Source organism: Artemia franciscana, chromosome 21 (genome assembly GCF_032884065.1).
Source record: "Artemia franciscana chromosome 21, ASM3288406v1, whole genome shotgun sequence".
Lineage (NCBI taxonomy): Eukaryota > Metazoa > Arthropoda > Branchiopoda > Anostraca > Artemiidae > Artemia > Artemia franciscana.
In genome coordinates this window covers 10,650,385-10,667,123 of record NC_088883.1, presented here as the reverse complement: position 1 = coordinate 10,667,123, position 16,739 = coordinate 10,650,385, and the positions used below count along the sequence as shown (strand labels likewise).

The window sequence follows — 16,739 nt, the reverse complement described above, 5'->3', positions numbered from 1 at the left end:
ATAAAAGAAAAAACAAGTTGCCATCTGGAATTCCACGACCACCAAAGTCCAGCTGACTTACTTTCACGAGGAGATACCCGTCACTGAATAATAAACAGCTCCGCAAGAGAATAGTTCCTCAGGGGATTTTATCCCTGAAAATTCTTCTTTTGATTCCAACAAAGGAAGTTGAGCAGATAAAAGTCTAGAGAGAAAATCTAGGTAAAGTTTAGTCTAGAGACATAAAGGCCGTAAGTCGTTAGTGGCCTGACACCATGAATTAAAAGAAAGATAATAAAAAATAAAATTTCCTATATTAAAGACTCGACGGGAAAAAATTGAATGTACATAATAATAACAAAATAATCATATGAAGAAAAACATATAAATAACATTTTCGAGTTGACTCAGGAACATCTTAGAGTATTCAAAACAACACAAGGAATATTCGTAGCATTAAAATATGATCGTATTCGCAAAATAAGAGGAATATTAATACCATTTCAATTGAAAGAATGATACAAATGACCTACAGAAACATATGAAAAATAATTTTTCTTTATTTAAACATCTTAAGAAAGTTTTCAGATAACTGAAAACTAGGCCTTACTTTCATAGTCGATTTAGCAGCCAATTATACTGATTTTATAACTGATTCTTTGACATTGTCCATAGCTTCCAACAAGTTCCTGGTAAATTCTGGAACTTTTTCTAAAACTTAATCAAAACCTCTACTACAAAATAGATATCTTTTTCAAACATCTTTTTTTAAACGTTAATAAACGTTTATTATATTTTTTTTTAAGACCTCAAGAAAGTTTGCAGATGACTGAAAACTAGGCCATACTTTCACAGCCGATTTAGCAGCAAATTCTGCTGATTTTTCAATCGATTCTTTAACATCGTCCATAACCATTAATATGTTCCTAAAAAATTCTGGCATTTTTTTTCTAAAATTTCGTCAAAACGTCTACCACGAAATGTGTCTTTTTTGAACATTACTAAACATTTTTAAACGTTTGCTATAAAAAAAAATAATCTTTCTTTAAACATCTTAAGAAAGTTTTCAGATTACTGGAAACTAGGCCTTACTTTCACAATCGATTTAGCTGCAAATTCTGCTGATTTTCTAACCGATTCTTTGACATCGTCCATAACCTTTAAGAAAGTTTTCAGATAACTGAAAACTAGGCCTTACTTTCACAATCGATTTAGCTGCAAATTATGCTGGTTTTATAACTGATTCTTTGACATTATCCAAAACTTTCAACAGGTTCTTGGAAAATTCTGGAACTTTTTCTAAGACTTCATTAGAACCTCTACTACAAAATAGTTTTTTTTTCAAAAATCTTTTTTTAAACGTTAGTAAACGTTTTTTAAACGCTTATTATAAAAAAAAACTTTTTTTAAGACCTCAAGAAAGTTTGCAGATGACTGAAACTAAGCCATACTTTTACAACTAATTTATCAGCAAACCCTTCTAATTTTCTAACCGATTCTTTGACATTATCCGTAACTATTAATAAGTTAGTGAAAACTCCTGGCATTTTTTCTAAGACTTCATCAAAACAACTACCACAAAATAGGTCTTTTTTAGAACGTTACTAAATGTTTGTTATAAAAAATAATCTTTTTTAAACACCTCAAGAAAAATTTGCAGATGACTAAAAATCAGGCCTTACTTTCACAATCGATTTAGCTGCAAATTCTGCTGATTTTCTAACCGATTCTTCGACATCGTCCATAACCTTTAAGAAAGTTTTCAGATAACTGAAAACTAGGCCTTACTTTTATTATGGATTTAGCAGCAAATTATGCTGATTTTATAACTGATTCTTTGACATTATCCAAAACTTTCAACAGGTTCTTGGAAAATTCTGGAACTTTTTCTAAGACTTCATTAGAACCTCTACTACAAAATAGTTTTTTTCAAAAATCTTTTTTTAAATGTTAATAAACGTTTTTTAAACGATTATTATAAAAAAAAAAATATTTTTTTAAGACCTCAAGAAAGTTTGCATATGACTGAAAACTAGGCCATACTTTTACAACTAATTTATCAGCAAACCCTGCTAATTTTCTAACCGATTCTTTGACATCATCCGTAACTATTAATAAGTTCCTGAAAACTCCTGGCATTTTTTCTAAGACTTCCTCAAAACATCTACCACGAAATAGGTCTTTTTTTGAACGTTACTAAATGTTTGTTATAAAAAATAATCTTTTTTTAAACACCTCAAGAAAAATTTGCAGATGACTAAAAATTAGGCCTTACTTTCACAATCGATTTAGCTGCAAATTCTGCTGATTTTCTAACCGATTCTTTGACATCATCCATGACCTTTAATATGTTCCTGAAAAATTCTGGCATTTTTTCTAGAACTGCATCAAAACCTCTGCCACGAAACAGCTCTGCAGAAGCGTAGCAAGAAGATTCTCGGACACGCCACTGATTTGATGTTAAATGTTTAGATATATCTTCAAATATTTGCTTCTGGTATGTATCTACCTAGAAAGATTAATAAATCGAAATAGATGAAATAAAAAGGAATTCAAGCAACAAAATTATGGCATCAATTGGGAGAGGAGGAAAGAGGGGCAAATACACAACACCTACGACTTTAAAGTAAAAATATGGATTGGCGAAATGAGTTCATTATGAAATGGATTCTCAGTAGGAAACAGGGAACTGTCCTCTTTATTATGAGAAATACATTTTTCGCGTTATTTCATGACAAAATCGGAAAATCCCCCCCCCCATTCAAGATTTTGAAAAATGCCTTTTTGGGGTATTTTTTATGGAAAATTTCTTGTTTTAGTATTTCCATATAAGAAAACCGAATAAACAATCAATTTGCTCCCCCTCTAGACATTAAAAATACAATTCCCACTTAATTTTCTGTGAATAGCCCCTGTCAGTCTAAGTTACCGGAAATTACCAGTTTGATGTGCGACGTAAGCAAATCTAATATACTATGTAATTTTATAACACAAAATACGACGATAGAGGGGGGGGGGGGGGGGGGTCAACATCCTCTTTGCTTGAAATCGAACAGAAAATAACTACAGTCCTGATGGCCATATCCAATACAACTCCAACACCGCCATTTACTGTAGAATTTTTCCATTTTCTGAGTAGTAAGAGAGACATTGATATGAGCGTTCACACCAATAATGTTCTTAATACTGACTTCAAGCAACGTGAATCTGAGTTACTGAAGTTTGATATTCCATAATACCTGTAAATTTGACGTCAAGATTATAAATGAAAAGAAGAAACACTTCTATTTCCACAACTTGCTCTATTTTAGAAAAGAAAATGAACGCATAGCCGAATAAGAGATTTATATACATTAGTTTATTTTCTTGCTAAAATAAAACGTGGAGATACAGAACTTTTAAGTTTTTATTTGATCAAAGCTAAACCTTCGTTGAAGAAAATGAAGAAAACTTCTCAAAAAAACATGTGATTTTTTTTCCTTATTAAATACTGTAATAAAAGAATAACGCGTGTTTCTAGGTGACAATCACAAAATAATGTTGTGAACTATGACATTGGCCATTGAATACTTTATAATATTTCATCCACCAAAATGAGTGCAAAAATATAACAAATTTTATGACAATTGAAAGCGTTTTCTGTCTCTATAGTTGGACTTGAAGTTTTGCAAAAACAGTTTGGACTGCACTGACCCTATGTAATCAATAAGTAAGTTTGTTAAAGAAAAAAGTTGTATAAGAAAAATTATTGAATTACATTTTCGAAAATATGAAAATAAGTTTTTTAATATATAAAAAAGTCAAATTTTTAAAATTGACTTGTTGTGTACAATGGAGTTCCAAAAGTTGGAAAAACAGCCAAATTGATAATATTTTTTGAAATTGTTTATAATGTTAGTTATCACAGGAACTATAGCTTAGCTCTATATTATCCTTTTTAGCTTTTCGGTAAGCCACTGTGTTTGGAACGAGTTGTCTCCTGAGGGAGCCATCCTGAGGGAGAAAACTCCTGAGGGAGCCATTCGATTGAAATTAAAAGTTTTAGGTGCCCTCTTCAAGAGTCAGAAGTGATTGGAGGGTCCACTAAAGTGCAAGTGGTTCTAATCTTTACAGGACATAGTTGTCATTAGCCCTACTCCTGTTTGAGGATGTTTCGGTTTGTTTTAATTTTAAATGGATTATTTATTGTAACTTCTGTCCATTTTGGGTTATGCTTATTTATGTTCATTTTAAGCTTTAATTTCTACGTTACTTTATTTCCGCTCGTCTCAAATTTAATGTAGCTCTTTGTGGGGCAGTGGAATCGAGCCATTCATGCTTATTGAGTCGTAAGAATAGAACAGAATATATTTATTCACTACAATAGCTATTGTAGTGAATAACGGAGCTACTTTTATCAGATTCCGAATCTAATGAGTAATCCATGGTTTATCATTAGATTTCACATATATTTTTTTTTGTGGGAAAATTTCACAGTATTTTTTGAACAGTTCCTTACAGAATAAACTTGCCATTTTGTCACCGTCAGACAATGAGAGAATATCACGCCAGTCACGATCTGTGAGCCATTTCTTGTAGAGATTTACTAGTTCAGGTGTGAAAGGCCTGTACACCACACTATTTATTTGTCGATTTGGGATAAAATCATTGGGTGTCCAAGCAACACACAGGTGATCACTCAAACCTAATGGGAGTAATGTAACTGGAGTATTATAATATTCAGCACAGTTGCTAAAAATGAGATCCAACATACGGTTACCTCTTGTGGGCACATTCACAACCTGCTTAAGTGATAGTGAATTACTTAGCCATTTGGCATCTAAGTCATTAAGGTCACCACACATTATGATACCAGCATTAGGATACAAGGATCGTACATTGTCAGTGCAATTCTGTAAGTAATTCACAAGGTCTTTACGATAGGGGCCACGGGGCGGATAGTAAACAAAACATATCACCAGTGATGCCACTTCCTTGGGAAGCTTCTTAGGCCTGCACCACAACCATAATACTTCAAAACCATGCTTATTTGGTATATTACTGAAAGTGAGAACTCGATTTCTTATAGACGATCGACAAATAATACCAACACCACCACCATGTGTTACTGAAATATCATTGGGTGTCATTCTAGGTTTGAAATAGGTATCATATCCTTCAAATGCTACAACATCTTCAGTCGCGGACCATGATTCACAGATACAAGCAATATCCACCAGTTCATTCTTCAAGCAAAGTTCAACCTCTTCTAATTTGTTCATAAGCGACCGGACATTTGATAATAGTATTTTCGGAAATATATAGGGATGAAAGAGGGGCTTTACACTGCGGTCTCGAATCTCCTTGCCAGCACATTGAATCGGTTCCAAGTTGGGATACTCGGAAGACATGGTTTGAGGGGTGGGTGAATCTTTGATTTCTTTGAAATTCCAAACTGGTTGGTTGTTAGTACTGGATATATTGTCGGAAGGCTGGCAGATGTTGGTTCTTGCCAGTTTCTCCAAGTTTTCACGAGGAGTGGTTGGTATGAGGGGGGAGGGATCTGCATTGGCTGATTTAAGACAGGTGGTTTGAGCTTCAAGCTCATAAGTGGGACTGTAAATTGTTGTCTTTGGCAACCATGTTTTAACAGAGGTGGAATTTTTCGCTCCCCGTTTTTTGAACTTCGCAATTCAGTATTGGAACGTAGCTTTTTCCTTCTGGGGGAAGTGAGATGCACATTAGGACAACAGTTCATGAAACAAAGGCCATGAGCAAATTTTTTTACTCAGAGATCTGTGAGGCAGAATTCAACAGTCATCACGGCAGATGCCTTTGAAATAATCCAAGCAAATATGGAGAAACGTGCAATTCTCCGCCTTTCTACAGCCTCGCCTTATGTGAAATCTGCAGACACGTCGTTCAGGAATATGATCTGTTGTAAGACCCTCTTCATCTGTATGCGGAGACTGAGAATACTCTAGGTCGGTTTGTGTTGTTTGACTAGTAAGAAAGCTACTGCATTGAACAGATACATTATTACTGAGAACTTTAGAGCTGGTTATATTACCCTGGTTTAAGCACTTCTCACAGGTAAAAAGAAAGAAACGTCCCGAGGGTTTCTGCAGAGCAAGGACTATGTCTGCATCAATTGCAGCGCATGCCGCATGCATGCGGTGTAAGCAAAGGTGACAATCAAACGAAGGGCTGTCTTTTGTCGGTTCGTCACATAAGAGGCAGCTCCGATCAGGACCTGAGTAGTCATTTCTTTCCTCGGTGATATTTTCTATAGTATCCATAATTCTCAGTGCACCGCCAGGAATGCCTGGAGATTTAGATGACAAGTTTTCTACTGGGAAGATAGTGCTCTTTTTAAGTTGATCCTGGATTTTATCGTTGTTACTTTGCTGTTTCGGACTATTATTTTTCAATCTCAGTTTTTTCAGAATCTCAGTCTTCTTCAAGTCATTAGAGTATTTAGTTTTTCCACAACTAAAATGAGACCATTTATTACATTTGATACTCTGCAAGCTGCCTGTTTTGCTTGTAATTCTTTTTAAACAGATACCACACTGCTCCAGATCCATAATAAATATCGCTACTGAGTACACCGATTTCAAATTGCAAAAATGTCAATAGTAAATAAATCAAAACAATGGGATACTAAATGACTCTAGGGAAATCACTCAGGTTAATTCTTAATCAAAGTTCCCAGGGGAATTTTCACTCAAGAAGAAAAATAATCCGCTTATTCAAAATATAATCCCTTGGTCACAGAATTGAATATTAGCTGTAGGTCTGGTAGAGACTATAACCCTTTAGTAATAGGTTATATCCAAAAAAGGTCCTCAAACCATGAACTCTGAATGAAGACTGTGAAAATTAAAGATTCTATGTCTTGAGCAAAAAAAAAACAAAAAAAAAACACATAATGAACAATGAACTGAAGCCCCTACCGTAGGATACAGATTTTTGGTAATCGTAGGACCTCCTACAAGTTATAACCTAGCAAAAAACAAACTCTAGCTCACAGTAAATGAAAATCTTAAAACACGTTTTGAAACAAAAAAAAAAACTGTCAAAAGATAAATAAATAAATATATTCGCAAATTACCATTTGGCCCTTACTTAAAAATGTTAACTATTATTTAGATTAAACTTAGAATTAACTAAGATTAAATTCAATTAGAGATTAAACTTAGATTAAATTTAGAATTATTAGATTAAAATTATTATTATTTAGATTAGTTGAAAGTCTATTGCGCAAAAAAAAATTACTGAAATTTGGATGAACAGCCAGAAAACTCTCAAAATGATGTAGGATCGAACTGAAAACTATACCACTGGAATCATCATAACCGAACACACCGTGCACAACGACAAAATATTAAGCAAAAAGAAAAATCACTTTTTTCTCACGGGAAGCAGCGAAGTGTCTCCTTTTTTTCTGTCGACGCTAGGGAGGGGGAGGGGCACTTAAACGTTATAGAGAGATGTTCAAGATCTCATTGAAAAGAAATCACTACATCTACAGCTTTTTGTAAAAAAAAATAATGTTAAGCTAAAATACAGTTTTCGAAAAACTATTCATACACAAGATCCTATAGCGTACGTATCCTTTGAGGAGAGATGATACAACACACATTTTTTCTGCAAAGTTGTTTCTCTGTGGTATGTTATATTGTCTGTCATATTTGAAGATTCCGTTACCCGATTCCCTGTATCTAAATAAGAGTTGACATAGTTTTTCTTAGAGGACTGTATAAGTCCTCGTGGGACATACAGCCAATAGTAAAAGGAAACTGAATGAATAATCCATGGAACTAATTACACCTTCAACACTCTTTCATTTGTTTTTACACACACAGATTTTACTACACCAAGAAAAATATAAAGGGGTCCAAAATCTAATTTTCAGTTTTTATAAAAAAAAAAACATGGCCACGCAGTAGTTTGTAAGAGCCTTTCACTTCATTTCTGCGATGGTTTTTTTCCAATGTCTGTCGTAGTTTGTCCAAGAAAGTCTGATTCAGAAAAATTCATTGAAATGTGAAATTTACATAGATCAGTAGAGAAAAACGCAAAATTAGTAAAAGGGAGTAAAATGAACACAAAACTTTAATGTAAAATAATTTTGAAATTAATTATTACAAATACTGTAAGTGCAAAAGAGTAGCATAGGATACACCTTGAAAGTATCAAAACAAATTTATTTGAAGATAGTTTTTTCTTCGAATTCCGGAAAGTAATTTTCAAAAGAACATTCACGTAAATGTCAAAGGGTCTATTTTGTTAAATCTCGTGAAGTTTCGTATATCTCAGGCAACAAAACCGTAGTTGAAAAGGACAATACAAAAGGAAAAAAGAGATGGCTTACTGTTTTTGTATCATCATTGACAACACTGGACCATATTGCTGACATAGCATTTTGCACCCGCGGAGTAGGATCAAAACGATACCGATAAAGTTTGGGTATCAAGACGGGATAGATTTTTTCCAGTTCTTTCCCTAGTTTTGGTGTGAGAAATGCAAATCCGAAGGCAGCACCCTAAAACAAGAAAATTACATCACCAAAAAGAAAATTAACATACAAGTTTACTAAGTACAATGGGCCACAAACATTAAAGAAGAAAAAGAAAAGAAGAAAAGAAACAATTTTCTAAGATAATAAACTGAAAAACAATGTAGCTCCTTCCTGTCTAACTTGAAACTTCAAAGATCGGATAATTTATTTTGAATGGAAATGGTAGACTCAATGTTGCATAGCCTATAGTGCTTCCCTAAACATCTTACAGAAGTGCATATGGTTAAATGGGTCCATTTAGCTTTGATATGGGAACGCTCGATATTTACCCTATTTAGAGGAAGATCACAATGATGCTTCCACCTATAGCTTCATTCCATGCTAACTTTGTCCGTTGACAAAATGTCAAGATTTTCATAATATAGTATCAGATTCATCTTTTCTATCAACAGCGATGTTGAAAAAAAGACAAAAAAGAATCTTTTTGTGTCTTCAAAATTACATTTATTGAGACGGGAATGAATCGAACGCTGAGCAGTCAACGGAAATATAAATCAAATACACAAATTCTCTATTCTATTGACAGGTTTGATGAAACAAACGAGGCTGTGACTATAAAAAGCTAGGGTAACCGTTAAATAGAATCACATGTTTTATCATAGCCCATACTTTGAAAGTTTAATCTTAAAGTGCCAAGAGCTACTGTTAACTACTAATAACAACTTGTCACATCACCAAGCCACCTAAGGTCAACACAGCTACGCACGCTCCTCCTCCATCCTAACGCATTCAAAGCCTCCCTCTTTACAACTTCCCAAGAAGTTCCTATTTCCGTTAAATCATATTTTACAACATATTCCCATCCCAACGGCGGATGACCTTCTTTCTACTTAGCTCAAGACGGTAGGCCGAAATGAACGATTTCCAACAATCTGTCATCCTTCATCCGTAGAATGTGCCCTAGCAATCTCAACCTTTCTATCATAATAGCCCTAGAAAGCGGAATTAAAAGCTTTCAAGTGCCAAGGCAATAATCAAAACACTTGTGCTTGAAATTCCTGTTTGAAAACCACGATTTTATACTCCTAAATTATTTGAATCACTCAACTAAGATATTTTAATCGTCAGTTATAGAATAATTCCATAAATTCAATAAGCTGACGATTTCGTCTAAGCGGTGGCCCACTTAAAGGTAACTTTACGAAACGCTTTATTAACGTCATGAACTCTATCTACTATTAAAACTGCTATCTACCGATGTCAGCACAAAGTCACCCGAGGCCAGCATAGCATAAAACCATGTTAGTTTCTTGGTTAAATTCCCTAGAGAGTACTCATTAATAACTAAACTACCTATTCACTATTGTCGCTAGCAATCGTGGTGAACACATGTGCTATCACAAATTAACAGAAATTTATAGCACTAGCAAAAAAAATAAGCAAAAAACATTGCCACAACAAAGAAAGTTTTCCAACAACACGCATTACTGGTAAGATGTAGTTGTGCATTTTCACCGTCAGATAAAAAAAAAAAAAAAAATCGGACTTGTGAAGAAAATATTTTAATCAGTAATTTTAGACATCTCGGAATATTTTGAGCCTTTATTTGGTGTTTAGAACTTTTTTTTTCTTTAGACTTTGGATCTCACACCATACCGTAACATCACATTCTTGGAGAAAGGACATATCTCTCGTTTTTATGCTTTTACAGGACAGGATTACAACTGAAAAATGTGGTTTCTATAGAAAAGAAAGAAAAAACTATAAAACGATAGGGTCTAGAAAAATAACTGAGTAAAATGCCTAAAAAAATTTAATAAAAGGTAAAATAATAAAAAAGGAAAAATAAAACCAAATGTTTATTAAATCCTGCAAAGAATGGAATAGGTCATGATAGAGAGAATATTAATAAAAGATATAGCGAGATGATATAGAAATTAGGCTTGGGAGCGATAGAACTATAGATACGGAAACTGTTTAGCCCAATGATGGCTGTACCCCACCTATCTCAGACGAATTAAATATCCTATGTAAGTAAAACCAGTGACTAAGACTCTTCATTACGATTTTTTACTTTTTAATTTTTTGTGAAAAACTGCAGTACAAAAAAACTTCAAAAACACATCGACAATTTGTTTATATGCATTTATTTACGTTTTGAAGTCGGAGAAAAATTTCAGGAGGACAGGCTCTGTCCTTCTGGAACAGAGCCTGAAAAATTTCAGGGAGGGGGGTTCAACCCCCCTTCCTCCCCCTGGATACGGTCTTAATAAAGTTGCTCAAATGATCATATTATCTTGGACACCTAATTATATTTCCCCTATCTTAGAAAATATTTCTACTAAATGACGGACGCATGATGTCCCAGATAGCCAATAAAAGAAAGGTACAGGCGACTTATAACTGCGAAAGCTTTGGAGCTCTAACCTGGGTTTAACAAGAATTTAGAACTACACGCACCAATAGCAGTCCAGTCTAGCCTAGAAAATCTTTAAAGCTTTGAAATAAGCCAAATTTTGTAGGGTCAAAATTTAGATTTCAAATTAAGTCTAAATTTATTTGAATACAGCTTACAATGTTGTGAAAGCAGACATAACCTGTATTGAGCTTCTTTTATCGGTTTTAAAATAGTCAAAGCAAGATTGCCATGCAAAACGAGGTCGAATTTAAGAAACTTGTACCCAAATATACCCAGTGGAGCCGTTTGGCTACACAGGTTCTTTTAATTTTGGCTAAAAAATTACGGCAAATATTTTATACAGGTTTTCAAAATTAACAATATAGTTTTGCGGCAAACAATTTCGCTGTTCATAAGATTGAATTATGAATGAAGAAGACTGAATTATGAATAAAGGAAATGTACCATTCGATGCCTTTTCTTATGGTCTTTACGAATATAATTATCAAATCTCTCGCAAGTTCAAATTTAAACCCTTTTCGAACCCTTGAAAATGACCAAAAACTTTCTAGTTTTTGGGTATAAAAAAGGCTTAAACTATAGATTTTCTCCTTGCTATTTGACTATAAATCCATTTTTGAAAGTTAATCCACAAGTATTGATTTATCATAATTAAGTTGGATAAAATATTCATAACTATTTCTCCGTTTTTCCGTACGCCATGTTTTTTCTCGTTGGGCGAAACGGTAGTTTTTAAGCGACCTAACAGAACAAGAAGAAAACATGGCGGATTTGTTTTGAATTTTTTTTAATCAACTTAATCTTGGCAAATCAATGTTTGTGAATTATACTACTTCTACAAAATAGATATATAATGAAATAATAAGTTTGGAAGAAATGTTATAGCCGATTTTTATATCGAGAAAATATAGAATGAAATTATTATTTTCAAGGGTCCTAAAAGGGCTTAAAATTAAATTTGCAAGAAAAGCGATAATTATATTCAGAGAGGGTAGAGGGTAGCAGTTTTGCTGGGTAGTGCTTAATGACACTTTTGTCCTACTCTGTAAGTGGTTTCGACAAAATTAGAACATTTTTCTCGAGAAATTAAAAGGAAAGAATTTACAGCTTACGCTGCATTAAGCCCAAAATTAGAGTTCCTCAAAACCCTAAGCCAAAAGCGATAAACATAACAATTAATCCATCTACTCTATCGCAGAGATTAATGATTTAAAAGAAAGTAACACGATCGATTGATTTCTAAACATTTCCATGAAAGAGCCCCCCCCCCAACCCACCAAGAAAAATAACAGACTTTTCAAGCTTAGAAAGGCTATAGATAAGAAGCCAAGACAATAAGATATTGAACAGAAACAAAACATGCAATAGGAGTTAAAAACCTCTATCACACAATCATTGCAACACTACTTAACTCAATTAAAAAGTATAGTATTAAAGTATAAAAATATTAAATATTGTCAAATATTATATTAAAATTATATTGGATTAATGCCTCTAAGAAAAGCAACACTAGCTACAGTGACATTGCCGATCGCAAGTACCAGGTTTCAGCAGCACCAGTGTGGAAGAGGGGAGGAGATATTCTCCCCTGAAAATTCCTTTTTGGTCAATATATTTAATATAATTGAAAAAACACCCCCACTTACTAGATTTTCAAAAATAGCTTTTGTTGCGTCTTCATAAAAAAAATTCTTGTCTTTGGAAGGAGGCCAACAGACTCTCAAAGTTATTTCTAATTTCATATATAGTAAAAACGATTAAGCATTACCTTTTTCGAGTTCCACAGCATGGTATTATTAGCCAAGTTCATAAATTTATAGACCAAATCAGGTTGATTTAAATCTGAGGCGAGAGAACAGAGCTCCTTATATGTGGTAACTTGACCACCTGTTGGCATTGGTCCAAGAGTTCCCTCTTCAAATATTTTAGTTTCATTAGATACCTGCAAGAAATTAAAAACTAAACGACGCCTACTTAAAGATATAATAAAAAACAGCAAAAACTAGCTAATTCAGGATGAACATAGAGAAAAAATCAGAATCTCCCTGATTTAGTATTAGAAGGATTAAAGCCTTTATCTGAGGAATTTCCAATCTTTTATCCCACGATCCAGGGTAATGCAACCCCCTTTTTTATTCTATTGTAAAGACAGTCAGAATACAACTGGTTGCCTAAAAGCTTAATTAATACACTTGAAAAAATGCTCATCCCAGATCCAGTATTTCACAAAATTCAGCGACACGAAATTTTGACTGTGGAAAAATGGGACAGAGCAGGAGCAAATAAGCCAACTGATTTTTAGCAGAAATGGGTATACCTCAAAGATCAGCCGAGCTGGCCGAGATGTTCATGATCAATTAAAAAGTAGATTCAGGCAAGAAAACTGGATTTCTTATATGCGGTAACTAAACTACCTGTTGGCATAGATCCCAAAGCTATTATTTAGGCGTCCTGGCTAAGTGGTCGGCGAGCTGGGTTGGGAATGCTTTGTCCAAGGGACATGAGTTAGATTCCTGACGTGGCTGGTTGTTTGGTAGTGGCGTGACTCTATAAGCTCAGACAGAGTGAAGCCAGCTCTAAATGGGTACCTGGAGAAATCTGAGGAAGTTAAGCAGGAAGGGTGTGCGAAAGCACAGGATGGTTGGCCTTCAGCTCCCCACCGCACTTCCTGACTGAAGGGCCATGAAACGGAGATCAATACCACCGGTTTGGACCTTGAGAGTTCAGCGCTGTCATACTTATTTAGCTATAGGTCCCAAACGTCCTGCTTCAATACATAAGTTCTACTAAATATTAGTACTGCTACTACTAAAAACTCATTGAAACACCAGGCCACACGAGGCAAACTTAGCTGCAGGCGCTCCACCTCCATCCCAATCATCCTAATAACCCCATCCTAAACATCCCGACATAAGCAGCCGAAGGATAAAATTTACACATTTGAAGTAGACTAAACTATCAATTACGGTTTTTGAATGGGCAATTACAGGAAGATCGCCCCAGAAAATGGATAAGAATTATCTTAAACGAATTTAAATTCAGCGATTCAACATTTTACACGTAGCTAATCTGCTTACCTCCGAGAAAAGGAGAACAAAATGTCTTTATATTGTACCAATATAGCTTTTCGAAACACCAAAAAATTTGCATATCTCCGTACCCCTAGGTCAACCTTCTCGTACTCTGCCTCAACAAAACTTCTGTTTTTGCCCCCCCCCCCCCTAAAAAAAACTTAGAAGAAAGATATTGAAGATTTGTATCCCATATGTAGCTTAAATATTAAAGTAGTGAATACCCCCCCTCCCTCTCTTATCTTTCCTTGCCATTTGTTATGTCAAGTTTATCTATTAATTTTTGGACCCGCCGTTTTTATACACTGCATTTTACAAATTTTTTCTACTTCACATTGATGATATTATACATCAAGGTTCAAGGTTCAATCGGGTTTAATTTAAAAAAAAAGAAATAACAAAACTTAAAGTACACTGCTCTGTGACAAAACTCACGTTGATTAAATTAACCTTAATCCTTAGGTCAATTATGTCAATTATGAACCTTAATTAAATTATGTCATCTTGTTGATTTGATTTTTACACTTAAAATTAGCAAGTACAATCTGGAGGAAATACTGAAAAATGTGTGCAGTCAGAACAATGAAATTTCCAACCTCTGACTTCCATTAATTTCATTCCAGAGGTTCCAAAGGTCAAAATCTTTAGCTGAGAGATAGTGATGACGAATCTTGAAGAAGTAAGATACTTTAATGTTCATATTCCTGACGAAAGTTTTAGTTTACTATTTTCTTTCGTACGATTTTAATATATCAACGAAAAACGGAAACTTTGCTATCACTTCATAACTGAGGGTAAGTTCTACTCATCTACCAAATTAAATTTTGGAAATTTAATGCAAACGGTTTTTTAGATATAAACAAAAAGTGAAAATTAATTCAAAATCCTTCAAAAAGGACAAATTTCAATTTTTTAAAAGCGAGTTGAGACCCTTTTTAAAGAAAAATTCTAAGCAACATCAAAATTTCTTTCTCGGTGATTAAATAGGTCTGAGACCAAAGATTGCAATGATAAAAACATCTTGCAAGGGAAACATATGCCTCAAGTACACTGGGAGATCCAGGGGGACCGGGGATCCCCTCTCCTCCCCTATTATTGTTTCTGGCACTCTCATTCTGTGTTTTTTCTGTTTTCCTCTCTGTTTTAGAAAATAAACTTGTCAATTTGGTCAACTACTGGTGCTCTTGTCATGTTGCCGTCCCCCCCAATATTTTGCTCTAGAGTCACCTCCGCTTTAGTACCTGGGTAGTTCAACTGATTATGATGGGAAAAGACTGTGAAGGTGACTAACAAAAACAAAAGTCGGGCAATTAAACATAGTTTTCGATTAATCAAAGATCATTTAGAGAAATAGTATCAAATAGAAAATAGAAATTAATAGTATTGTGCTTCTCTTTACGACTGAGATATCTCTAATTTTTTCTATTATCTAGGTATGTCATTTCTATGTGTCTAGATAGGTAACGATTATATATAACGCTATTCATACATTATCTAGATATTTTATTTTAATAGATATAGAATATGTACTTAGATATCTTCTCTCTATAACTGAACGTGCTTATTTTTGCATCAGTGTGCCGTGTATACTCTTACACGCCAGAGGATATTGAAAAATGAATCGACACCACGAAAGAAAATTTAGTCATTTATTGTGCCTGAGAAGAATTTCAAGTTTAAATTGGAAGCAAAGTATTTTAAAATGGCAAAATAGTGTTCCACAATTGTGGTGGCGCAGTCGGTTTGACCATAGCTTGGTAATAGAGGACCTAGAGATCAAATCATGCTGCAGCAATGCACTGCAGGGCCGACGCAAGGACCTTAATAGTCAAGAAGCGTCGTTAATCTGATTATTTACTTACTAAATGACAAAATAGAAGAAAAAAGGACATCTCAAAATTTATGTCCTATCAAAGAGGAAGTAAACATTTTGGGAAAAGGCCTAAGAGAGCAAGAGACGTCCCTCGAGCTTCCAATCAGAAGAGGAAGCAAAGGCAGTCGAAATAATACTTCATGGTGTACCTACGGCCATGACCTGAGGATGGCTGATAGATAGGTGGTTCTTCAATGGAAGCCGTCGTCACGCCAACAGTACTTCAGAACGAAGAGAGGTTTCTTCAACGTCTTTTGCACCGCAATTGGCCTTGGAGAAGTTAAAGTCTAAGGTAGACAGTCAAATGTGAAACGAAAGTACACTTGCAAGCAGATGAATAGCTTCGTAAATGACTATTAACTAGTGATTTATGAAGTCATGAATGACTAATTCCTAGTCATTTATTCATTAGTAAGCGCTCATAAAAAAAAAACGGAATCCACTGGTCAATTATCAATTCTTTTTTTCTTTTTTGAAATTGAAAAAAAGAATTACTTTTTTTTAATGAAGGGTTATTATTATTACTATTTATTGAAAACCCATCTTCATACAAAAATAAAATGATGGAGTACTACAAATAAAAAAAACAACAAACAAAAGTAAAATATCACTATACAACTATGACGACGCAACTAGAGTTGAAGAAGTTGGCTCCAAGCATGTCTTAAAATTTTTTGATTGCGTTTTTTCATAATTTTAGCAACAGCGATCGTAGGATCTGCTATACACAGACCAGTGATGAGCTTTGAATTGCGTGTCCAAATTGGATATCTCAGCAGATATTTTGCGGTTAGGATCTGCTATACACAGACCAGTGATGAGCTTTGAATTACGTGTCCAAATTGGATATCTCAGCAGATATTTTGCGAAACAGAAGAAAGTAGAGCAGATTTT

The 16,739-nt window shown here is 34.3% G+C and overlaps 1 protein-coding gene across 2 annotated transcripts in view; it reads right to left on the bottom strand.

The window, feature by feature from the left end:
* The window catches only part of LOC136040623 (proteasome adapter and scaffold protein ECM29-like), a 187,303-nt gene that overhangs the window by 53,960 nt on the left and 116,604 nt on the right, over positions 1–16,739 (bottom strand). For both annotated transcript variants that reach the window (XM_065724896.1, XM_065724897.1), the window contains 3 exons: positions 12,670–12,843; positions 8,336–8,506; positions 2,255–2,488 (listed from right to left, as the gene is read on the bottom strand). In XM_065724896.1, coding sequence (XP_065580968.1) covers positions 2,255–2,488; positions 8,336–8,506; positions 12,670–12,843 — 579 coding nt within the window. The remainder of the gene's footprint in view (positions 1–2,254; positions 2,489–8,335; positions 8,507–12,669; positions 12,844–16,739) is intronic.